Raw genomic sequence first — 25138 nt, 5'->3', positions numbered from 1 at the left:
CCCCATGTCACTGGGAGAGGGGGGGGGGGAACAAAGCTGCCATAGTCAATTCTCCTAATTTCACCACAGCCTGTCGAGAATCCACTACTCCATTTTTTTCCTCTCTCCCTCCTCCCTTTTGCTCGCTCTCTCTCTCTCTCTCTCTCTCTCTCTCTCTCTCTCTCTCTAACAAGTACTTTATGTTGGGATCAGGCAGGTCTGAGTTGCCCACAAATAAAGTACACACTGAGACTCTCACTCTCTCACTCTCTCTCCATCTTCTTTCAGTCACTCTCACCAACGCCCTGTCATTCAGATGCCTGCACCGTGCAATTTGTATCCATTTGTCAAACAGCGGTATCTGCCATAAAGGAAAATGCCTGCGCCAACATAAAGTTACAAACACACACATCTGTCTCTACGGCCCAAAATGGCTGCAACGTCTATCCCATTATTAGTCATACACTATAACTAACCCTCAGCGTTTTTAACCGCGTTTTATTGTATCACACGCACTTGTTACATTATGCCTCTTCTGCAGGGGGAAGAATGGCTGTGTAACTGAATAGGACACGGATATCACATCCTCCAATCACCCGCTAACTTGTTGTGTCTTTGGGATGAAAACTCAGGACGGACTCCATTTAAATCCTTCAGTCATTGCATTCGGGGCCTCCTCATTGTGCTGACACTGCTTTTGTATTTTATTTATTTGGGATTACCGCCATTGTGTGCATGCCCAGCCAGGTCCCCTCTCCCCCGCGCAGACGGACTGTATATTAAAGCTACCTCAGCGATACAAGCCTGTCGCTGTGTACATATATATCCCCACCTATTCAAGATGTGTCTTCAAAAAAAATGCCCCTATTATGGGATGTGCAAGGCAAGGTATCAGCTTTGAATAATACTTATTGTGCAAACTTTGTTGTCGCCATTCTTGCGCCAGGGCCGTTATCTCGGGACGCAGCACACAGGGATACATGCTGACTGTGCCGCTGATAGCGGCTCTCGCTAGCTCCCATTGTGGGCCCCGCGCCGGCTGCCGAGTGCGGGGGTCCCCCAGACGGGAGCCCCAGATCCGGGCTGTCAGCTCCGCGGTGTCAGGTGGCTGAGCAGCGCGGAGACCCAGGATGCTGCAGCTGCTGCAGGCAGCCCTCAAGTGTCTCTCCGGAGCCCTGGGGTCCTGACACGCGGCACAAAGTAATCACAGATCACGGCGTTTAATCACCGAAAACAAGCACTCAGGAGGAAGCCCCACTGTCAATATCCCTCTCTCTCATTATCTGTTTGGATTGCACCGCCACACTGTCAGATAAACAGAGTGGAAAATTAAGATTAAAAATATGGTAATTTCATTCCAGGCAGCCGGTTCCTCTCACTACCCATTATGCTATTGATTACCTCTGAATTCAATTTCTCCTTTCAATGTAAACTTTAATCTATTCGCCAGCCCAACAATTCATCTCCCGAGGGGCTATTTGAGAGTAAGTAAGCATTTAATATGACGCTGTCTGAAGATTCACTGGCTTTAATGAATTGTGTAAATCACTCAGCTCTAAAAGGCGACCATGCCCTCGGTTCACAGCCCGAATGTGATCACTCGTTAAATACCGTCTCTCTCTGTGTGTCTTTCTGCAGCGATGCTAAATGCTCACAGACAGCCCGGCCCGCGATGAACGGGGGAATCTCTGCCTATTATGTTTCATTTGGAGCGAAGCAGCTCCCGTTGTAATCGAGGTGGTGATGAACATAACACATTAAAATATAGGTCAGGGAATTAAAGACGACAACAAAACACACATTTGTCAGAAAAACGGGGGATTGCTTCACCGGGATTGTTGTCAGTGGAGCGTTTGTCGTGATCTGCATAAAGGAGACAGACATGAGGGGGAGTGTGTTGAGGCTGTGAAAGTGAATCCCAATAATATAAACACACAATGCCCTGTAATTAAAAGACATGGGTGCGATATCAGCATTCGTTTTATTTGGTAAATGAAATTATTTGGTAAATGAAATTCGACTAGTGTCGTCTTGTGCTATGCAGTATTTATTACTTAAAGCAATTTGGCTCTACGTGAATTACAAAAAAATACAGACGATTTATTGCACTTATAAAATCATAAAATCAATGATTTTAAAATCATATGCATACACACAAGAAACAAGAGAACACATGTTGTAACTGCTAAAATATTTGAAACTAATTACTGATAATAAACACACTATGGAAAAAATTTAATAATAATAAATAATTTTAAAAATTAAAACAGCACCAATTTTAGCTTGATAGTTTCAGGCTTCTCTTATCATTGTTGTAAATGCTTTCCTCTCTTCCAGCCTTGTTATTGTAACACATTGACTGAGGGACGGCAGCGATGCAGATCATTACAACCAAAGTGCAGGAGACCCAACTGCTTCGGAGCGGATCAATGGATTCAGTGTAATTAGAAAAACATCGATAGCTAGACGAAGGCACGGTAACGACTGGGAACACTGGCTCCTCTGTCCTGATCCCGCCTCAGGAAACTTCTCCTTAATCTTTGATTCTTTCCTCCAAACTTAAATCACTTAGCCCGTCTGTAATGAATTGCATAAGGGGACGGGGACGGGGACACACACACTAACACACACACACACACACACACACACACACACACACACACAATACATCACCCCCTTTCAAGTGTCCGTGAAGGATTGACGCCACCCGAGAGAATAGCACACATACATAAACAGTTGATTAGAATCAATAAATAGCCGTAATAAGCAGGGGTGCACATAACTTTATTTAGTGAGTTACTTAGTGAGTACCAGGAGATGGTGTTTGGTACGCACCCCACACATAGACCCACACGTAACATCTGATCTTATGAAACTTACCCAGTTTCACAAAGGAGATTCCATTTTCAACTTCTTAAGCACAGCAGTGTTTTTTGCTCCACCTTTTTTTTTTTATCAAACTGCAGCAGCTTGACCACGGAGCGTTTGAATATCTCACAAAAGGAACGTTGCGATCAGCTGATTTTGTGCAGATCTCCAGTGTGTGTGTGGTGCACAGCACACAGAGCACACATGAGCGCACATTTCAGTGCGCTTATCATTCGTTTCGAGCCACGGCACATCTTGGCGCCACTTTAAAAAAAAAAAACTATTTTCTTCTGCTCCGGCTCCATTTGCCTTTTCTTTGCAGGTGGACGCCAAAGTAGCTGCACAATGTAGTTTTTTTTTTTTTTGTTTTTTTTCGATCTCCCGTTAGTTACGCAAAAGTGTTGTAGTGACACAAGTGACGTTATGCATCCCTGATTATGGGCACGCATGCGTACTTGCGTACCAGTTATGTGCACCCCTGGTAATAAGTCATTCTGCCGACGACGGTGAAACCGGTGAAACCCCCCCCCGCCTCTCTTCTGCTTACGGGCACACAACGTGTGGCTCCGTGTTCCTAACAACAGGACAGACAGACTGGTTCACAGTGATTTAATGCAAAGTCCCAGCAGCAGCAGCAGCAGCAGCAGCACGGGGGCCACAGCCCCACGGCCCTCTCCCCTGTCAGAGAGACGTCTCATAGGTGACTCTGGTCCCCCTGGCCGCCCGCTCATCGCCTTCCCTCAGTCTCTCAGACAGACAGAGCCGGCTTTTGTTCATGTAAACCTGGAAGGGGGTATTAGGGGATGGAGTGTCAGTGATCACACACACAAACACCGCAGTCAGAGCGCCTGAGATCCGTCGTGACACATGATGTCAGGCGGAGGATTTGTTAGGACGCCGGCAGCACGAGAGAGAGCTGATTTATTTACCGTTGGAACAACTGTGACAAGATTTAGCCAGGGAGATAATGGCGGGGGAAATGTAACATAATCTCCGCCGCGCGATGGGCCGCGGAGATAGATGTTTGTGCGAGAAACACAGAACACATCACGAGTGCGTTTCCCACAAAGCGCCGGTGATAAACTATTATATTAGTCCCAAACCCGGTGGAAATAGGGGGAGATAGGTATAAAGAACTAAAAAATAACGGGTGAGCCTCACTTTTAGATTATGCTGCAAACTCAAGGATTCATCTTTCAGGAGGCACAATGGCGCCAGAGGTTGTTATCAGATAATTTATTGTATTTTCCACCTTGACTGACAACTAAAGAAACTTCAGACTCACTCCGCAGACCCACTCAGTATTTAATAAGTGGCGCTCGACAGCTATGGATGCTGCGGTAATCTGATCCAAGGAGAGCGCGCTACCAAATAGAGAAAAGGAAACATAAGGGCAGGGACAATGTCAGGAGCAATCCGCCAGTGTGAGACGCACAGACGAAACCAAATAATACCACAGCGGGGCCGGGCCTTTGGAAATCACTATTTTACCCATTTCACTCTCTGGCTGAGCAGATACACTTCCCCAGATAAATTTGTGCGAGGGACAGAGAAAATGAAATGATGCCTACTTTTCTTCTTATTTCACAAAGGCCTGTTTGAAGTTGCAATGCAATGGTATCTGTGCTCCCAGACAGATGCACATACAGAATGGAATTGAACAATGACTAGCCCGCCTCTTATCTGCCGAGTGTGTGAAGGGGAAAATACATCACAAATGAATTTCACGGAGAAAAAAAATCTCTCCAATGCAGTAATCCCCCATAGAAAGTTACCCAGAATCACGATGAAGTTAAAGCAGATATTTCTAAATAGACACATGCGCATTGAAAGCCGCTTTTCTGGAATCATCTCTAAAATGATCTAGAAATGACATTTCTTTGGGGGGGGGGGGCGGGACAAGGAGAGATTATACTAAGGGCCGCGGCGATAGCATCAACGGATGGAAATCTACAAAGGGGCATCTTCACCAAGGCAATCACCACACTGCATTGCATTGTGGGTCTCGTGTGAGCGTTCCACTGTTGCACAACTCCCCTTCTGCGGGCGGGCGAGGCGCCGCGCAGTTACAGGGAACCGACCGGGAGGCCGGCGACCGTACTCACACTCGCACGCGCGCCCGCGCGCCCGCGCACGGGGCCACCGGGGGGTGAAATGGTTGTGTGTCTGCGGTCGGTTACCTGTGAGGCGGCGTGGTGCAGGGAGGCGGCCTCAGCGGCACCTGTCTGCTCCACCATCTGGTAGAGCGCCCCGTCGCGGTTCTGCAGCAGCACGTGCGGCTCGTCAAACTCCCGGATCCTGCCGGCTTCCAGGACCTGCAATCAGAGCGGAGCGCGCTAGGATCTGGGCGTCGGCGCGGGGCTGCCGCATGTATACTTTACCTCTGTGTGGAATTAACCTTTCAGCTGTTTGGAGGCTGCTGAGCGAGGCATGCAGACGGCGGAGGGTGACGGGGGTGACAGGGGAGGGGGGGTGTGGGGGCGGGTATTCGGTTCTCAGCACCCTCGGCAACCCTCCATTTTAGGTGAGTCACCCGGCGACAAACACAGGGCGCGGGAGGGTGTGTGTGTGTGTGTGTGTGTGTGTGTGTGTGTGTGTGTGTGTGTGTGTGTTGGACGTGGGCCGCGGGGACGGTTGGGTGCGGAGGAGAGCCGCCTGACGCACTGACGCTGACAGACGTGGATATGTCCTTTATCCACGCGTTCATCCAGGCGTTTCGCCCCGTGGCTCAAAGGTGGTCCTCAGTCAAGCCCACAATCACAGCCTGGACACACACTGGAGAGAATGACTAGCATCTCTCCGTCATCGCCACCGTGTAAACCCCGGGTGAAGAATAGCGCCGCTTCCAGGAGTGCGAGGTAAAGGACTACCATTACAGAGCTGACAAATGTAAACACATAAAGACGAGGTGGAGAGCAGCGCAGAGTGCTTTGTAAGAGAGAAAAACACTTAGAAACAACAAGGCAGCAACTCATTATAGCAACTTGCCGGCGTGAAAACGCAAATTCCACAGCTGCCGCCTTAATTCACTGTTGTTTTGTTCGTTGTTGGGGGGGGGGCGAGACACCAAGCTGGGAAGTTTCTAATTGGGAAAACTACGGCATTCAATTAAAACACTTTGGAAGGAGCGAGCGGAGACGGGCCAGGTGAGGCCTCCAGCACAGCTTGACAATCTGGGAGCGTTTAACACGAGCAGAGGTGTGGAACCGCGCCTGCTGGGCCATATTGGAGGCTCTCGCTCCGGTTCTGCACTGACCAAATGGCCGCTAGGTCACGCTCAGTCCTTGTGGACCGTGGAGAAGGGCTGCCAAAATTGGCACCAATTGGCACCTCTGTAGGCAGCAGTAGAGAGGGGCCGGAGAGCAGAGTGACACAGGACGGGGGGACGGTGGAAAACAATCAGGAAAGTAGTTACTGAGATAAGTACTCTGTGAGTAGACCACCTAGGACCGCCTGCTAGCTCTCATGGGCTGAGGATTTGTTTGGTTTTCTCTACAAAATTAACTGATTCATTTCACTTAAATGTTTGCTTGTAATGCTGCTATTATACATGTGAATTATGGCACCCATTGATAACAACCTATGGAGTTAGGATAATTGTCAGTGTATTCTGTCAGTGGATGATGGTGTGAGCCTTAATCACTAGCATTCTGTCAGTGGATGATGGTGTCTTACTCACTAGTATTCTGTCAGTGGATGATGGTGTCTTACTCACTAGTATCCTGTCACAGTGGATGATGGTGTCTTACTCACTAGTATCCTGTCACAGTGGATGATGGTGTCTTACTCACTAGTATCCTGTCACAGTGGATGATGGTGTTGAGCCTGTGAGCGATGGTCAGGACCGTGCAATCCCCAAACTTGTCCCGTATCGTCTGCTGGATGAGGCTGTCGGTTCTGAGGGTGACAGGGGAACACAACACCTCAATGGCAACAAGACCCACTGCCTAGAGGCCCTTGGGCAGGGATTGGAGGTTGACTCTAAACAATGCCTAATCCTCTGTCAGGTTGATGCGGTGGCGACTCAGAGGTGAGCTGGGAAGAAGAGCAACAGAAGACGTTCACCGGGATAGATGAATGGGCTGTGGTGTGTTGACTACTACACACTACTACTACAACAGAATAGTAGTCATTTATAATGTATCCACTGAGCGACAGGACTAGGGACAGACTTTAAAAGATAATTAAGGTCCACCTTCTTTAATCACCTTTTTTTTACTGCACCCATCACATCACCATTACATCCTTTCGGCTTAGCTCAGGAGGAAGAGCGGGTTGACTTGTTACCGTGAGGTTGCTAGTCTGTTCCCCTCCTAGCTGAGTGTCGAGGTGTCCCTGAGCGAGACGCCTCACCCTGACTGCTCCTGACGCGCTGGCTGTCGCCCTGCACGGTTGACTCTCGCCGTCGCTGTGTGAACGCGTGTGTGAACCGTTGTAGGCCACTTTTGATGAAAGCGTCTGCTAAACGCCCTGAATGTAAATGCACATCTCAAAGATCACATCATAGGCTCAGCCCCGAAGGCGGAGGTTGGTGTCAGACCTGAGGTCCACGTTGGCCGTGGCCTCGTCGATGACCAGGATGCGGTTCTTTCGCAGGACGGCCCGGGCCAGACACACCAGCTGCTTCTGACCCACACTGAAGTTGGAGCCCGACTCGGCCAGCATCGTCTCCAGCTTGCAGGGCAGCTCCTCCACCACGCCCTTCATCTGCACCTGAGAGAGAGAGAGAGAGAGAGAGAGAGAGAGAGCAAGAGCGAGAGAGAACGAGATAGGGAGAAAGAGAGTGAGATAGAGAGAAAGAGAGAAAGAGCACGAGAGAGAGAGTCCCTCCATCAGCCCTTCATTACCTCTGGATAAAGGCGTCCCACAGGGAGGTCTTTAAAGAGCCATCCAAACACAACCATTAACCGCGCGGCACAATGCCGGGGCCAGCTCCACTGATGACCCGGGCCACTCACTTCCTCCGGGCCAGCCCCCGTGCTCTAATCCAGGCCACCAAACCCATTGAGGCCCGGACACCGGGACCCCTCTCTCTGTGGGGACAGAGAGGGGACTCCTTTGCTACAAGTTGGCCCTCGACCGGCCCCCCGAAACCCACCTCGCACCCACCGGCAACTTTCTCAACAGCTCCCAGTTACACGCCACACATTGAGCGAGGGCCCCACGGCAACTAATGGGATTTCCCCCCCATGACTTGTGGCGAGCACGGAGGCTGAAAGGCGGGCATTGTGCGGCGGGACAGAGGGATCCCCCCTGGGCCGACGAGGGGAATCATTCAGAGCCAGGGCTGGAGTACCTCTTGGAGGGCATTCCACAGGTCCTTGTCTGTGTGGCGGCTGAAAGGGTCCAGATTGGTCCTCACGGTCCCGGTGAAGAGAACCGGGTCCTGGGGAGAGATGGATATAGAAAGAGAAGGCCGTGGCCGGGAAGATAATGACGGGGAGAGGATGTGTGAAAGGGTTAAGACAGGCTTTATGGAGCGCGTCGCGGCTGTGTGTGAGGGAAGAACGCGCACAAAGGACTCGCTACACTCAGGAGCCGCCATTCACCGGCTAAAGCACACTGTGCTTCAATAAGTTGATCTTCTTTCTTGAGAACAGAAAGGGAAGAGACGTTCTTGTGCTTTAGTGTTTGTTGAAGGAGGAGGAGGGAAGAAAGGAGCTCCGGAGGTGATGTGAATTTTTGAATATGAATATGGAACACAAAAACGTGACTGTGGCGCACAAAGGCACGCCATTCGCTCTCCCTCCACAAAGCACATGAAAGCGTTTTTCAAACGTCTGCCAAAAAGTCAGCCTCACTCTCTATTGAAACACACCAGTATAGAGGTTATCCAATAAGCTCTGGGCTCCTCTGAATGGATCCACTCGGTTCGGAGGCGGCCATGATTCCCTGGCTGCGTATTGACGGCGGGCACACACCTGTATCAAGGTTTAGCTGCACCGCCATCAATCGAAATAAGGCTCTTTATTGATGTTCAGTAGGAGCAGTCACCAGCCAGTCCACCAGTTCATTCTCCTCTGTTTATCGGAACCCTCATACAAACAGGAGGGTTCGATCGAAATACGTTTCACCTCGGTTCAGGGACGGATATTTATTTATTCAAACAACTACGCACACTAGAAACTTGCCAACAGGAGTCCTTAGCGGCCATAAAAAGCCATTGGAGCTCTAACAGAACAATAAAACCCTAGTGTCTATTGTTCTAACAATAAGTCAACAGCGCAGAGAATCCACCTGCAAAACCTCACAAAAGGCGAGGCACCTGAATGGACACGCTGAACACGTTCAAAACACTGCTTGAATGCTTTACGCGAGTGCCGAGGTACGGCGTGTCAGAGACCAGACCTTCAACGCGTTCCACAAAGAGCAAACCTTCATCGTCCCCGGCTGTCGCAGAGATCCATTGTGGATCACAGCCTAATCCAGGTGACGTGATGAAGCCTGCTTACCCCGAGTCATTAATAAGACCCGCAAATCAAGATAGCGGCGCAGCCCTGCCGCCTGCACATCAATTAGACCCGGGGAGCAGCCCTAAAGTACACAGTGACGGAGCGAGGCCGGGTTCACCCGGTGTTTAGAGGGACGTGAACCGTCCCACGGGGTGACTCAGCGGTCCTGATCGCCGCGCTTATGCAGCAGATCAACACCGGTGATCAGGCTAATGCCTGCAGCAGCGCACACAGCAGCGATGTGAAGTCACACTGTGTAAACCTTCACGGGATGAAGGGATGGGGAGGTGATGGTGGAGCGGTAGGGGGGTTTAACTCCCAGGAACTGTGTCCTGGGTTGGAGTTTCAACCAGATGCCTAACCCCAACCTGCACATTAAAGGAATACTATGATCAAAATATGTCCTCATTACCCTCATGTATTTATAAATTGTGTTTCTACACAGTTAATACATTAATTTTTTTGTGTGAAATAGATCGCAATCGCTACCAGGGACGGGTTCTTCTGGCTGTTTAGTTTCAAAATCGTGCTCTCCTCCGGTCTTTTCTGCTCTCTTTCTTTAAAACGCTTAAATCTTACATCTTAAATTAGCATTTTGAATAAAAGCGTCTGCTCCATCACTAGATAGTAGATAGTAAAATAGTAAAATAGTAAAACAGTAAAAGTAACATTATAGGTTACACCATGAATTTGAGAAAAGATGGTAAACCGCGACTGGAACAGATGAAGACACAGGAGAAACATTCCCGTTTCCTATGCCTTCCGGAAGCGTTCCACCTCTTTACCTTCTGTGAGTTATCCGTCACGTCAGAATAGGACGACGGCCTCGTTAAACCAGCTCAAGTCCCAATTCAAACTAGTTTTGTGCCACATTTTAATTGAGGATTCAATGTTCAGCTGGGAAAGACGACTTTCAAGCCCAGCTTCCCATGGAGCGATTATGTGCTTCAACAATTCTAAGCACTCCGTTTGCCACGGAATACTTTTTCTTCTAATAACAAGTCATCCCTGAAGTTTCAATATACATTGAAACGGATCTCTTTTTTTAATGTCACAGGCTAATACAGGTTTATCATAATGAAATCTTAGGGGTAAGAAAGGCAAGAAAAAAAAACTCCCCACTGGAGACTGTATAGAAAACATATCAGAGTGTGAAGATAAGGTCTGCACGCCACAAGACAAGACAAGCATCTCACGTCAAAACGCTCTCCCTCTGAAAGGCTCCCTGAATATAACATTATAGCAGTGTAGCGTCACACAGAGCAATAGCAATCGCAGCTGGAGAGAAAGAGGAGAAAACTCCCGTGGAACAAGGCTTCACACATCCACCACAAACTACAGCCCTCTCTACGCCTGAAAGAAGCTTTGACAACTGGGAACACAGCTCGCGAACACTGAGACCAGCCAAACCCCACTCCCTATCACCCCGGCACCATGAGTGGCGGCGCCACGGCGGCTAAAGTGCTTTAGCTAACGCTAACTCGTTAACCTGCCACGTCACGGCCACTCTCCTCTGCCCCTCGGAGAAACGTCGAGGAGGGTAAACACGAAAAAAGTCACATCAAACGCGCGTCGCATCCTTCTCCAACTCGATTTTGGGCGTGCGGAGGCGGGGCATCGCCGGCGACTTCATCCTGCCGTCGCTCGCGTTTGCCAGAAAACCAATCGAAGCTGCGTATGAAAGCCTTGACGCACCGTGTTTCCGGGCGTTTCTGGCGACACCTTACGAGACCGGGGCGAGTGGCGGTGAGGGACTCTAGGGGGGAGGAGGAGGATGAGGGGTGGAGGGGGGGAGGGGGGGGGGGGGGGGTCCTCGTATAAGCAGCTTTCCCATGTTTGGGGGGGTTGAGGGCTAATCCTCTGTCAGGGAGGGGGTGCTGCTCTCTTGGCTGTGCGGGCCGTGGGAGTCGCCGCCCCCCCCCCCCCCCCCCCCCCCCCCCCCCCCCCTCTACTCAGCCGTCGGCTGGCATTTTGTTAATGCCGTATCAGTTACAACAAGCGGAAATAAAGTTAAACTGTCTCAAGGCGTCCGTTTGTCTCACTCTCAGAAAGCCCCTGAGTGACGAGCGTAATTCTCCTCATCCGTTCTAGAGCTCAGAGAGACGGGAGAGAAGGAGCAGGAGGAGGAGGAGGAGGAGGAGAAGAAAGGGAGGAGGAGAAGGCGAGGCGTGAAGGTTTGTGTTACCGGTGTGAAGACGCTGGGTGACTTGGGGAACAGACGGACGGCGCCAGAGAACCGGTCAGCTCGCCTTGGGTAACAGGTACACCAGGTAACAGGTAACAGTTCACCACAGGTGACAGGTACACCAGGTAACAGGTAACAGTTCACCACAGGTGACAGGTACACCAGGTAACAGGTAACAGTTCACCACAGGTGACAGGTACACCAGGTAACAGGTAACAGTTCACCACAGGTGACAGGTACACCAGGTAACAGGAAACAGTTCACCACAGGTGACAGGTACACCAGGTAACAGGTAACAGTTCACCACAGGTGACAGGTACACCAGGTAACAGGTAACAGTTCACCACAGGTAACATAACAGTTCACCACAGGTAACAGGTACACCAGGAAACAGTTCACCACAGGTGACAGGTACACCAGGTAACAGGTACACCAGGCAACAGGTAACAGGTGTAACAGGTAACAGGTGTAACAGGTAACAGGTGTAACAGGTAACAGGTACACCAGGTAACAGGCAACAGGTGTAACAGGTAACAGGTACACCAGGCAACAGGTACACCAGGTAACAGGTACACCAGCTAACAGGTAACAGGTACCAGGTACCAGGTACACCAGGTAACAGTAGGTAACAGTAGGCAACAGTTCACCTACACTCTGCACAGCTTCCTCCCTTAGCCCCTCCCACCTCTCTAACGCACTTATTGTATGTTGTACGTCCTGGCACTTACTGTACGTACTTATTGTATGTCGTATGTCCTTGCACTTAAAAATAAAATAAAAAATAGTACTTAGCATTGTGTAGCATCTTATCCTAGCTATCTTTGTTGTAGACAGAGAATGGGTTAACCTAGCGATCGTCTAGTGCTTGGCACTTGGTTCTATGAACATCCTTACTGTACAGACAGCGATGTATTGTTTCTCTTTCCTCTGACAAATGTACTTAAGTCGCTTTGGATAAAAGCGTCTGCTAAATGAAAATGTAGCGAGGCTGCGTGTGTGGTATCGACATGCCTCTCACTTCACGTTGTGCTGCAGCTATCAACAGCCTGACCCTGGGTTTGATACGCCGGTGATGGTCGTATTTACGGGAGTGACGGACCTTGCCAGTGTATAAAGTGTGTACCGGCTCCCCCGGGGACCCGAGGCCCTCTGGATTATGTGACGTGGGACCGGAAGAGGATACCTGTGGGATAATGGACATCTTCTGCCGCAGGGTGTGCAGGCCCAGCTCGGAGGTCAGGAACCCGTCGATGGTCACGCGGCCCTCGGGCTCGGCCAATCGGAACAGGGCCGAGATGAGCGAGCTCTTCCCGGCGCCCGTCCGTCCCACAATGCCCACCTGTGGACAGAGACACGGCGGGGTTTAGTGATCCGTCGTTGTTGTCAACGGCAACAGCGCATTGTAAACATGTTCCGTTTCAATGATAAGAACAGCAACGACCGGCTGAGGCGTCCAGTTAAGGGTAAATGGTCCCGCTAATGAAACGTCATGTTACAGAGCGACGAGGGAGCCCACATTAAGGCTAATGTGTAATTACAGCATCTGGTCGAGGTAGCCTTTTAACGCGCAGTAATAGAGATCAACAGATCACCTTACCCTACAAAGTAGCTTCACTCAGACTGTGAAATTATTCATCGGCAAACGGTTGAATCTACTTTTAATCGAGGGGAATGTAATGTTTTATGTGTGATCATTACGTGTCACACACAATTAATTGGATATTATTAATTCATAATAAAAAAGATATAGATGAATGAATCCCTTCAGTAAGTGAATCAGTGCATGACACAAGACACCATAACTACAGCATGAGGATTCATCACTTTGTTACATTATTATTATTATTTGTATTAAGAGGACAGGACATTAAGAGGACGGACTGGTTATGTGGCTGATTGTTTCACAGATTCTCCTCCTCCTGTCGATCTAGATTCACAAGGCCCAAGGTCTGCTGACAGACGATTCTTTGGACCAGTCCAGCTGGGACACTGAGCTGGATCCTCAGTCCAATAACGAGTTCAAATCGAATGCAAGGTTCCTTATCTCTGAACCCCCCCCAAAAAATCACACACTTTACTGGGTCCAACCTGGCAGGAACGAAGACTTTCTATTTTCTCGCCCAACAGAATATGTTCCTTGGTTTGATGTAGCCAGGAATAAATCCTTTCACCCCTCCCTCTCTATCCTATCAGCCGTTAACGAGCTCACAGTAAGAACGACCACATTGTGAGAAATAACCATATATGGATCTAAGGTTTGCATGACAGAACCAGATGCTATCGTAAGGTACGAATCCACGGTATCAACACGGGGAGACATGGATCACTCTCACCTGAGACCGCGACAGAAGAAAGAAAAACCGTGCACGACGAGAAAGGTTGATTCTGAAATACAGCATTCAGACAAAAGACTACAAAAGAGCATCTAAATTTCCATCTAGCCCCGTGTTGCACTATCTACGCTTTATCCGTTATTACAATTCACACGCGGATGAGGGCTTCTGTATCATCCATCCCTGCTGGGGACGGTCCAGGCTTTAGATTATATATAAACACATATATACAATACGTCTACATATATATAGTATGGAACTATCTTGTATAGGAGTCCTTGGGGTGTGAGTGGATCACAGGGAGCTGTCAGCGGGCACAAAGCCTCCCCGGAGCCCTCGCACTGGAGCAGGGAAGATTCCTCCCATGGGCTGTCGCAGGGGCCCTTTCCACTTATCAACCCACCCATTGTGAAATCAGCCGCCCTGGCCAACCGTGGCCATGCAAAATACACCCCCTGCATTAAACACAGCCTCAATCATCCTCTGCCATCTCCCTCGCCCTGCCTGCCTGCCTCCCCTCTCTCTCTCTCTCTCTCCGTCTCCCTCATTCTCTCTCTCTTCCCTCCCCTCCTCACAGCCTCCCTTCTCTCTCCGTCTCCCTCACTCTTTCCTCCCCCCTCGCACCCTCTTCTCTCTCTCTCCTTTACTCTCTCTCTTCCCTCCCCCTGCCTGCATCCCCTCTCTCTCAGTCTCCCTCCCTCCCCCCTCTCCTCTCTCTCCCTCACGCTCTTCTTTCCCTCCCTCTCACCGCCTCTCATATCTCTCTCTCTCTCCCGCCCTTCTCTCCCCCTCACCGCCTCTCCTATCTCTCTCTCTCTCTCCCTCACTCCCTTCCTTCCTTCCCTCCCCCCTCACAGTCTCTCCTATCTCTCTCTCTCACTTTCCCTCCCTCCCCTCCCCCTCTCTCCTCTCTCTTTTGTAGTGAATAAACAGTTGTCCCCATCAGGTAAGTCGGAATGCAAATGGGAACAACTGGATTCAGTTGAACAGTCTTAATTACATGATATGTATTCCATGAATCACAAATGCTATAGTCCCGCAGACTCCGCCTGCACAATGTGCTGTCCCTTTAAATAATTGATAAGAAAAATAATGCCACGTTAAAGAAAATGAAAAGAAGGAAAAAAAAAATAGGAAAGCTTCACAGCACATGTGCACACACACACACACACACACGCGCGCGCACGCACACCGGCACACGCACAGACACACGCACATACACCAGACACTTACACACACACACACACACACACACACACGCACATACACACACACACACACACACACACACACACACACACACACACAAGTCATAAACAACAATAACGTAGTTAGACGGTCTGTAGACCAGAACCTTCTCTCGCGAGCTGATGACCACGTTGAGGTTCTTCAGCACCAAAGGCGCGTCGCAGCTGTAGGAGAAGTTGACCCGGTCGAACGTGATGGCCCCGTTGGCCGGCCAATCAGGCGGCGGCTGGGTGTTGGTCTCCCAGGGGCCCTCGCACTCCAGCTCTGTGTACTCCACCACCCTCTCCACTGACGTCATCTGACCACAATAAATACAAATACACACATGATGACAAGATACAACATGAGGAAAATGTGTATAAATCAACAATTTTCTTTTTGTCACATTTTTAGGGTGAATTTGTCTGAACACTATAGGCAACATAGGTTTCTCAGCTCTCACCTGACCTTCAGTGATTTAAAATTCATATTTCATGCATTCGGCTGCTTTGGATCTTTATTAACATGAGTGAACAAAATATTAAAATGTAACATTCATTCACAACACACACACACACACACACACACACACACACACACACACTCTCGCTCTCTCGCTTTCACCCACTCACTCATTCACAGACACACACTCATTGTAAACCTAGACAGCAGGGTGTGTAATAGAAATGATACACCCCAGCTCTGGGTAAACACAAGGCATTGTGCGCTCCCATTGAACCAGGGGATCATTGTTAACATCATATCACCACGGCCAGTGTCCCCATTCAGACATTCCCCTTCTTTACATATAAGCCTTATCTGGATTAGGATTGCTTCCAAACGCGGGCAGAAGAAAGACGCGAGCAGCGTTACATAAGCGCCACGGAGGGGAGAGACCAGATTACCCCGACGTCACCGCTGATACAGGGAGGAGAGACCGTACCATGTTAGGAGAGACCCTACCATGTTCTCCACCTCCGCGCTCTGCCTCACGCCCCACTGGAACATGCCGATGAGGGTCAGGGCGTAGGACAGCACCAGGCCCACCGCGCCGGGCTCCATGTCTGGGTCCGGGAGAGAACCACAACACACGCTCTCACAGACGGTAACAACCAGCGGGGCCTTTGGCTCCGACGCCTTTAACCACAGAGACACATAGACGACGAGGGATGTCCGACATGTTGCAGTGGTTTAAGACGGTGGTAGACGAGCTGATATCGCTTGCTGATGTCTAACAGGATGGCTGTGAGTATCGGGGATCGAACCCAGTACATTTAGGGTTGGAGCAGACGTCCCCTCCCCGTATCACACTGTCCTGACCCCAGCTTTGAAGTACATGGTCAGGGCCAGACGTTTGGGGACCTGGTGGTGCGGAGGCGGTACTGCAGGCTACGTTACCGTCCCGGAGGTAGAGGCAGCCGAAGGCGGTGACAGTGACGAAGGCGGAGCAGATCCCGTCCAGACGCACGGCGAACCAGCGCGAGGTGGTCAGGAACAGGAACCAGGCCTCTGATGACAACACAGAGGGCCCGTCCAAAGGGGAGTCATGAGGACATGTGGATAAGGCCTCTGGTCAACACAACACCAAACAAGACTCAAGACTCACCTGTTCAGAGTTCACCTAGACCTCTGCATAGCCCCCTTAACACCCCCTCCCCCCCCACCCTTCATACACACTTATTGTATGTTGTACGTCCTGGCAATTAAAAACAGTACTTAGTTATGTAGCATCTTATCCTAGCTGTCTTTGTTGTATACGGGGAATGGGGTAACCTAGTGATTGTTAGTGCTTGGCACTTGGTTCTATGAACATCCTTACTGTACCGACAGCGATATATTGTTTCTCTTCTTCTGACAAATGGACTTATTGGATGTCGCTTTGGATAGAAGCGTCTGCTAAATGCCCTAAATGTAATAATGATATAATAACAGGGGGGGTGGGGGGGGTTTGGTCTGGACCCTGACCTGTGTGGAGGTCTTGACAGGCGTCGAACATCTCCTGGAACAGGTGCTGGGCCCTGAAGGCCCGGATGGTGGCCAGGCCCTGGAGGGACGACGACAGGTGGGAGAAGACCGGGCTCCGTGCTGCAGAGGGCAACGCAACAAGGCGCTCTTTGGTGTTTCTGTACGCATTCGAGCCTGAACTGTAGGCTTTGGGAAGACCTTGACTACACATACAAAATGTATTCTGTATTGTGTATATATCCTTGCAGAAAAAGCCCTCATCCCATATAATAAAAAAATAATATATATCTTTCTATATATATATATATATATATAAAATATACAGTTTTTTATCATTTGTCATTGTCAATATACTGTATATAGCTAGAGATATAAAACATAATCCATTCCAAAAGGCCATCTTCCACAGTATTCTGCTCCCATTCAGAGCACTGGGTGGAAAAGGCTGTCGCGAAACACACAGAAGGCACTTTAATAAATGATGCATGACACTGACATCTGAAATGCCATGACGCTTCACAAGTCTTACGGAGGAACAGACTATTATTGAGAGCTCCTTTTGTTGTGCGTTTGTTGGGTGTACAAAACCAAAGACAAAGCCCTGAATGTTCCCTGGGTGCCTTTTAATCAAACTTTTGTTCCTAAAGAAGACAGAACCTGTGCGTTCGGGACCCCGGCCAAGAAAGGGAAAGCCGCGCGGGGCCGGGAAAGGCCTAGTCATGCCCACTTGGCATTTTCCCCCATTGTGTGTGATGTCATGAACTCCGGCATCCTGAGCAAAACTGTGTGTGGGCAGGCCATGGGCCGCTACAACCTTTAGCCTTTATGCTAATGACCGGAGCTCCGCTCAATGGTCCATTAGCATTCCCGCCGCCGCGGCTTTGTCCCGCGCGACAAAAACCGACACGTCCCCAGAAATAAAACGAAACCGAGAAAAAAAAAAAAAAAAAAAACATTTCAAACTCACTGGTGGACTCGAGGCGCTTGATGTCCCTGGAGGTCCGCAGGAAGTAGCGCCGCAGGAACAGGAAGACGATGAACAGAGGCACGACGGGGAGGAGGATCCAGGGGATGGCCACAGCCGCCACCGCAATCACCCCGAGCACCTGGAGCAACACCTGGGACGCAGCGGCGCCGCACAGAGGGCCAGACGTGAGCGCTACGGCAGGCTGGGATGAAGAAACCCCCTATTGTCCTGTGGGGTGGTGGGGGACATTGTCCTGTGTGGGGGGGGGGCGGACACTCTAATGCTAGCATGGAAAGACAGTAGCGTCCTGTTTGGGGTGGCTAACACTGGCATGGAAAGACACAGTGTCCTGTTTGGGGCGGCTAATGCTAGCGTGGATAGAAATGCTGTCCTGTTTTGGGGTGGCTAATGCTAGCGCAGCCAGAGACAGTGTCTTGTTTGTGGCGGCTAACGCTAGCAAGGAATCACAGAGTGCCCTGTTTGGGGGGGCTAATGCCAGCACGGCAAAGCACAGTGTCCTGTTTGGGACGGAATAGTGCTTACGTTAGCATGGCTACAGTACGGTTCTCTCTCAGGGTGCGCGTGACTAACTTGTTATTGTGCGCGTGTATCCTTCACACGGAGCGGTGGCGGCGGCTACGGGCCAGCGGTGGACCGACTCACCGTGGGAAAGGGAACAGGACTAACAGCTCTAATTCTCACTTAGTAGCAGGTGAGAATTTACCACTTGGCCGCTGTGGTTTCTCAGCCTCTCCCGCTCCCTCTCTCTCCCCCCCCTTCTGGACCGCACCGCGGTGGGTGTCTTGATATCACCTGAGCAGCCAACCACCGCAGCACGATTACTCAGTCGCCCTAATGGCTGCGTGACACCAGCGACCACTGGCCGGGTGAAATCAGACTCCCAACAGGGCCGGAGGGGAGAGCGTCTTGACAGCAGCGGCCTCACACCTGCACCATTACCATCACAAAGGAAGGGATCACCTTTTATTTTTAATGGGACGGCCATGCCGTCATTCTGACATCGTCCTTTTTTTACGGTTTTTTAAATATAACCCCATTACGGTATTCAAGTTTTCAACTTTAGTTTACTTATAAAGCGCTTTGAAAAACCAACCAGCTGTGTATCAAATATTTCAACGGATCATTTTACAAGTGCACGCACACGATGGTAGGCCGTCGTTGAGGCCTTTATGGGAGTTGTTGTGGTGTGGTAGTGTGGTAAATCTGTTGTAGTATGTAGTATGTTAAATCAGTTGTAGTATGTAGCATGTTAAATCAGTTGTGGTATGTAGCATGTTAAATCTGTTGTGAGATGTAGTATTTTAAATCTGTTGTAGGATGTAGTATGTTAAATCAGTTGTAGTATGTGGTATGTTAAATCAGTTGTATGTTAAATCAGTTGTAGTATGTTGCCAAAAAATACTGAACTGTCCATTTAGTTTGTTTGCCGTTTCAAGAGCAAACAAACAAAACGAGCATTAAAAATAAAACGACAACAACAAACTACAGGTACATGGTGCTGCATATTGGATACTGGCTTGATGGAGCCTGAAATGAGAGACAAGCCCTCAGCCTACTCGCAGGAGGAGGATGCTAAGAGGGGGGGAGATTAGGATCACGCGGGTACCTTCAATGGTCCCAACACTAGCCCACAGAGACGGAGATTTAATTTGCCATCGCAATTACGGATGTTATCAAACGCTCAGGCACACATTTAGGCATGATCACTTTCAGTGTGGCGTCTTTTCACCGTGAGGAGCCACTCAATTCCGTTTACAGTGCAGATAAGAGGGTATTACGTCTCTTAACTGTCGTCACAGAGAGGACCACTGAGCACTGATCCCAGGAATTTCACAGTACATAAGTTTCAATCTTAGCCGGAGACGGAGCCGGACTGCAGGGGAGATGGAGGCCTGTATCAGTCCCTCCACCTCCGCCGGCGATATCCTCCACCTCCCCCAGTCAACTTTAAATATGCTGCTACTTTTGGGGGAATGGAAGCGTTCTTATTAGATATACACAACTTCTCCCCCTCGCCTCCTGCTGAGTGGCGATGGAGCCACTGCCGGTCCTCTTTTAGATTTTCATTTCTCCGATGGTCTGGTGGGTCCGTTTAAAAGCCGGACTTCTGATGGCTGGGTGCATGGCCACGGCTGACCGGCTGCGTGTGTGTGTGTGTGTGTGTGTGTGTGTGTGTGTGTGTGTGTGTGTGTGGAGAGAGAGAGTATTTGTTTGTGTGCGTGTGTGTATTGTTTGAGTGTGTGAGTGAGTGAGTGAAAGAGAGAGAGAGAGCATGTGTGAGTGAGTGCGTGAGTGCAAGAGTGAAAAGGAGCATGTTTGAGTGTGTGAGTGAGTGAAAGAGATGGAGAGAGCATGTGTGAGTGAGCGAGTGAGTGAGTGAAAGAGAGCATGTTTGAGTGAGAGAGTGAGTATGTAAGTGGGGGGAGGAGCAGTCATCTGAGGAGAGAGGGGGGTTGGGGGGGGACAGGAACCATTAGATATCAGTCCAGTTCCCCCCCTGCTCCCACACTGTTGCCAGGCCCACTGTTTGATGTGATGCGTTTGAGTGGTCTGCCGCTTATCATGTCAGCATCGGAGGCCACTGTGGCCCCCCCACACACACACGGCACCCCGCCCACCCACACTACATGCAGGCATGTCTCCCACACACACACACTACACACACATGGCCTCCCACCTACACTACACACACACACACACACAGACACACACCCCGCACAAGGCCCCCCCGAACCCACACTACACGCAAGCATGTCTCCCACACACACACACACACATACTACACACACATGCCCCCCCGAGCCACACTACACACACAGAAACACCCAACCAGCCCCACCACACTACACACACACACACACACACACACACACACACACACACACACACACACACACACACACACACACACACGTGCGCGACCGCCCCCCAGCAACACTAGTCCACCCAGATGAGTGTGATAAGAGGTGACCCCTCAGCCCGGAGACCACCACATCACATCAAGCGCCGCACGAGGAAGAGGAAGCGAGGCGGACGGGGAGAGGAATCCTTCGGGGGAACGGAGGACTCCGTTGTCGGACATTAAAGTGCTTTCAAAGGCTTTTGTATACAAACAGTTTAAGTCAAGAATTACCTCTAATTGCTGTTTAGTGGAGTAAAGAAAGCTTTGGCACGCAGTGGGAGCGCGGCTCTGTCTGAGGACGGGCGCGGTCTCTGCTGACCCTGACTCTGCTTTCTTTTCCCAGCGATACACATCAGCCTCTTTTTTGATGTCCACATAAATGGAGAAAATTGAAGTTAATTGCCATATTTGTGTTTGCCGGAGATAGCGGTTGTTGCTGCACGGTGAAAAATAAACACTTCCCTTTTAAAACGAAACATCCCCGGGGACGCGGCCAATCAGAACGCCCCGTGCGGCTCTCTGTTTACGCCGCCCTTTATTTACTGACATGAGAGAGAGAGAGAGAGAGAGAGAGAGCGAGAAAGAGAGAGAGAGAGAGAGAAAGAAAGAAAGAAAGAAAAGAAAGAAAGAAAGAAAGAAAAGAAAGAAAAAGAAAGAGAGAGAGAGAGAGACAGACTCTGGGAAAAAAGAGCAAACAAAACAGGCCGAATGAAGTGAGGACAGCGTAAAGGACATTCCTTGTCAAGGAAAACCTGAAGCCCTCTTGTCATCGCTGGGATTCTGTCCCTCCACACGTTCTCTTCACAGAGCGCCACAATACGCTGGAGGGGTCAGCGGTACTGAAACAAAACGGGGCCGTTCCACTCGGGCCCGGGACAATGGGGCTGACCCGATCCATTGGGATCTGCCATCGGGGCTTTATGCCAGCAATAAATGCCCAGATGCGGAGGCCTTTCTTTGGGGAGAAATGACTGTGGACACCTCCTTCACATTTTCCCTTTCGGGGCCGTTTTCACTTCATAAAGCTGCAGTCAATGTGTTTTTTGTGTGGGCCGAGGAGGCCTGACACATACTGTGGTGGTCCCGCTCGCCCGCTACATTGGTGGCTCAAGTAGTCCCCGGATTAGGCCTTTGTGTGCGGTGAAAAGGTAAAAGAAGTCACTTATTTGGGCTCACTCAAGCTGCTGATTTCCACCCCCATTTTGGAAATAAGAGAAAGCCTTTGAAATGCAGTCTCTCTCTCTCTCCTCTCTCTCTCTCTCTCTCTCTCTCTCTCTCTCTCTCTCTCTCTCTCTCTCTCTCTCTCTCTCTCTCTCTCTCTCTCTCTCTCTCTCTCTCTCTCTCTCTCTCTCTCTCTCTCTCGCTGCGGGTTTGCATGCCCTCACATAAACCCATGAAATCACCGTCCCTCCCTCATCCTCTCCTCTTAACCACAACACAGAACAAACAGCTTTCAGGATGGCCGCTCAAAACGGCGCCCACTCTGCCGTCATCGTCCATACTGGGTGACGGCGGCGAGGGTGAGAGATTACCGCGGCTGTTATGCTCTGACTTAGGGCTCATGGAGGCCAGCCCTGGACGGCCCTGCATGGGTGAGTCAGGAGAGAGAGGGGCGGGGGTGAGGGGGGTGAGGGGGGTGAGGGGGTTGAGGTGTCAGACCACAACGCCAGCAGTGCACACACACAGAACACACGTTGGATGCTTGGGCCGGGCAACGCTTGCAGTCACATGACCGGCCGAGGGATGGCTGGGGAATAGCCATGACAACCAGCGTTTACACGCACACACATACACAGACACACAGAGATAAGAGTACACACACGCACACACACACACACACACACACACAAAGACTAACGCACACATGATTTGTGACATGTAGGGGTGGAAAGTAGCTGTATACAAATTTGAGCTAGTTGTACTTTTCCTTTGTGACTCTGTTTGCCTCGTTCCATAACAGCATGGAGCCAAAGCCAGGTTGTGTTGACTTACAGCTTACCCCGAACAAAACCGGAACAAAACCTCAGGAGGAAGGTCACCGTGATTAATAGCTCTTCTGACGTTTGATACTGAGCTTTAAGTACTTTAGCAGAAAACTAAATGGAGTAGGTCATTTTCGCCAAGTATTTGATGAAATAATATTTTCTAGGGTATTCCAGGGGAATCCAATACACTTGTACTCGAGTATAATCTAAAATAATACAATATCATATCATATCATATGACACAATAAAATAAGTAGACTCCTTCCCTGGCTGGAGAGGCGACCAGGTACATGAAAGGTGTGTGGCTCTCCTCTTTCTGTGTCCCCATTGTGATTTTCCACTCTCTCGCAGGAGGACAAAGGCCTCGGCTCCCCCAACAAAATCACCGCCCGCACTTTATGCCATATATGTTTTCACCGCCGTCTCCCTGTGTGAGCCGGTGTGCTGCCTGGAGCCCGTGCATTCTTCCCCTCTGGTGTCACTACAGAAGGCCGTGAAACCCCATCCAGGAGCCAAGGGTGACGTCAGCCCTGCTCATCTCCCCCCACAAAGCCAGGGAGGCCTGACACACAGCACAATGTACCCACTCTCCCCGCGCTAACCCCGCCGGCGTTCTCCAACAATACCCGTGTTACAGGGTCCACCTGTGTGCGCGCGTGTGTGTGTGTGTGTGTGTGTGTGTGTGTGTGTCTTTAATAGCACGTATACGTGCACAAACACATATGCATACACATGTATGAGCAAATGCACACACACACACACACACACACACACACACACACACACACACACACACACACACACACACACACACACACACACACACACACACACACACACACACACACAGTGTCCACCCGGCTCCAGACGACCGGCGGACGTGTACTGCTGTAATTTACGATGACACAGAGTCAACACGTGTTGTCGTTTACAACCTGCAAACACTGACGGGGCCGCGGTCAGCCCTCGGTCAGAACAGAGCCCCGCTCGGGGTTACCGCAGTAATCCTCCCGGGTCGTCCACCGGGACGCTCCCTCACCCCGCCGCCCCTAGCCTGACGCCGCGGTGGTGTCTGCACGGTGACGGGGGTCCTTCTGACAGGGGCCGGTCGGTAGGAGCCCCCCCCCCCCAGTCCGCCACCAGACTCGGCCGAGATGCTTTGACGGGTGGGCCGGCGCTGACGGATCCCGGGGGCCTAACCTCACCTATTGTCCGCCGTCACCTCCTCCGAGGGCCGCTGTGTGGAAACACAGCCGGCTCCAGGGGTCAGAGGTCAAGTCCGCACAAAGGCCCCGCCGTCGCCGACCCCTGAGGCTTTTTCTTTTAATTGACATTTGTGTCTTTGTCCCGCCACCGAACTCCGGAGAAAGCCGGAGAACAAGCTTTTCAATACGCTAAACGGCGACTAAATGAGATCAAATAAATGGCATCGGGGCAGAGGGGAGAACCAGACCCAGCTCTGGGGTGTTTCCAGGGCCAGCCGGCTGGAGGGAATCCCCTTGTTAGGTGTGTGTGTGTGTGTGTGTGTGTGTGTGGGGAGGGCGGGTGGGGTGTGGAGGGGTGGAGAGATGTGCTTACTCCACCATAAAGGACCCGGCTCTTCTGCAAATCCCCACACAGAAGCGGGCCTCTCCCATGGAGACAGATAAACCATTTAGGGCATTGTTTATGAAGTTTCACTCCATTCCGCTCTGACAACCGTTTAAACAATGAGAGTCGGGGGGGGGAAATGTTCGCTCTGCACACGGGCAACAATGGCCAGGGCTCCCCGTCCTTTCTCTCCCGCTAATACTTTCTAAATGCCGACAGAAAGGAGGGAGAATCGTCCTTCCTGAAAGCATTAAAGGGGCTTCAGCGTGAAAGACACCTGCATGCACGGCCCAAAAGAGCCGCCGAACAAAAAGTACTTTGTCCCAAACGACAACCTCTATCTCCCTTCACAAACGTCTGTGTGTGTGTATGTGTGTGTGTGTGTGTGTGTGTGTGTGTGTCATCTGTCGGGCGTGGAAGGCTGCGTTCTACCCGCCACACACAGCGCACCTACCCCTCACTTATGCTGTTTTAGCTTTTTGGCCCTTTTGCGATGGACCGTAGCTCAACGGCAGCCGGCTCTCTGCCACAAGCTTATCTGCTTTCACCGCTCTGTTTAGCCAGGACTACAGGTTGGCCAGTTCTTCTTCTGCTTGCCGTTATTATTTTTCCCCTCGCCATTATTCATGTTACTATCAAAATGGAAGAGGGGGGGGGGGGGTTT

At 50.5% G+C, this 25138-nt stretch overlaps 1 protein-coding gene across 1 annotated transcript; it reads right to left on the bottom strand.

The window, feature by feature from the left end:
- Positions 1 to 2018: 2018 nt before the first annotated feature.
- Positions 2019 to 18933, bottom strand: LOC311358815 (ATP-binding cassette subfamily C member 4-like; the record flags this gene model as incomplete). Its single annotated transcript, XM_084478926.1, has 12 exons — positions 2019 to 3630; positions 5028 to 5162; positions 6639 to 6744; positions 7388 to 7560; positions 8144 to 8233; positions 12668 to 12823; positions 15172 to 15363; positions 16008 to 16108; positions 16443 to 16553; positions 17010 to 17129; positions 17977 to 18127; positions 18925 to 18933. The coding sequence occupies 12 exons, from the start codon at positions 18931 to 18933 to the stop codon at positions 3529 to 3531; spliced, it is 1446 nt and encodes a 481-aa protein (XP_084335052.1). The 3' UTR covers positions 2019 to 3528.
- Between the last annotated feature and the right edge of the window lie 6205 nt (positions 18934 to 25138).

Source organism: Micromesistius poutassou, assembly GCF_964030765.1.
Source record: "Micromesistius poutassou genome assembly, chromosome: 14".
NCBI classification, from domain to species: Eukaryota; Metazoa; Chordata; class Actinopteri; order Gadiformes; family Gadidae; genus Micromesistius; species Micromesistius poutassou.
This window is presented reverse-complemented; position numbering and strand designations above follow the sequence as displayed.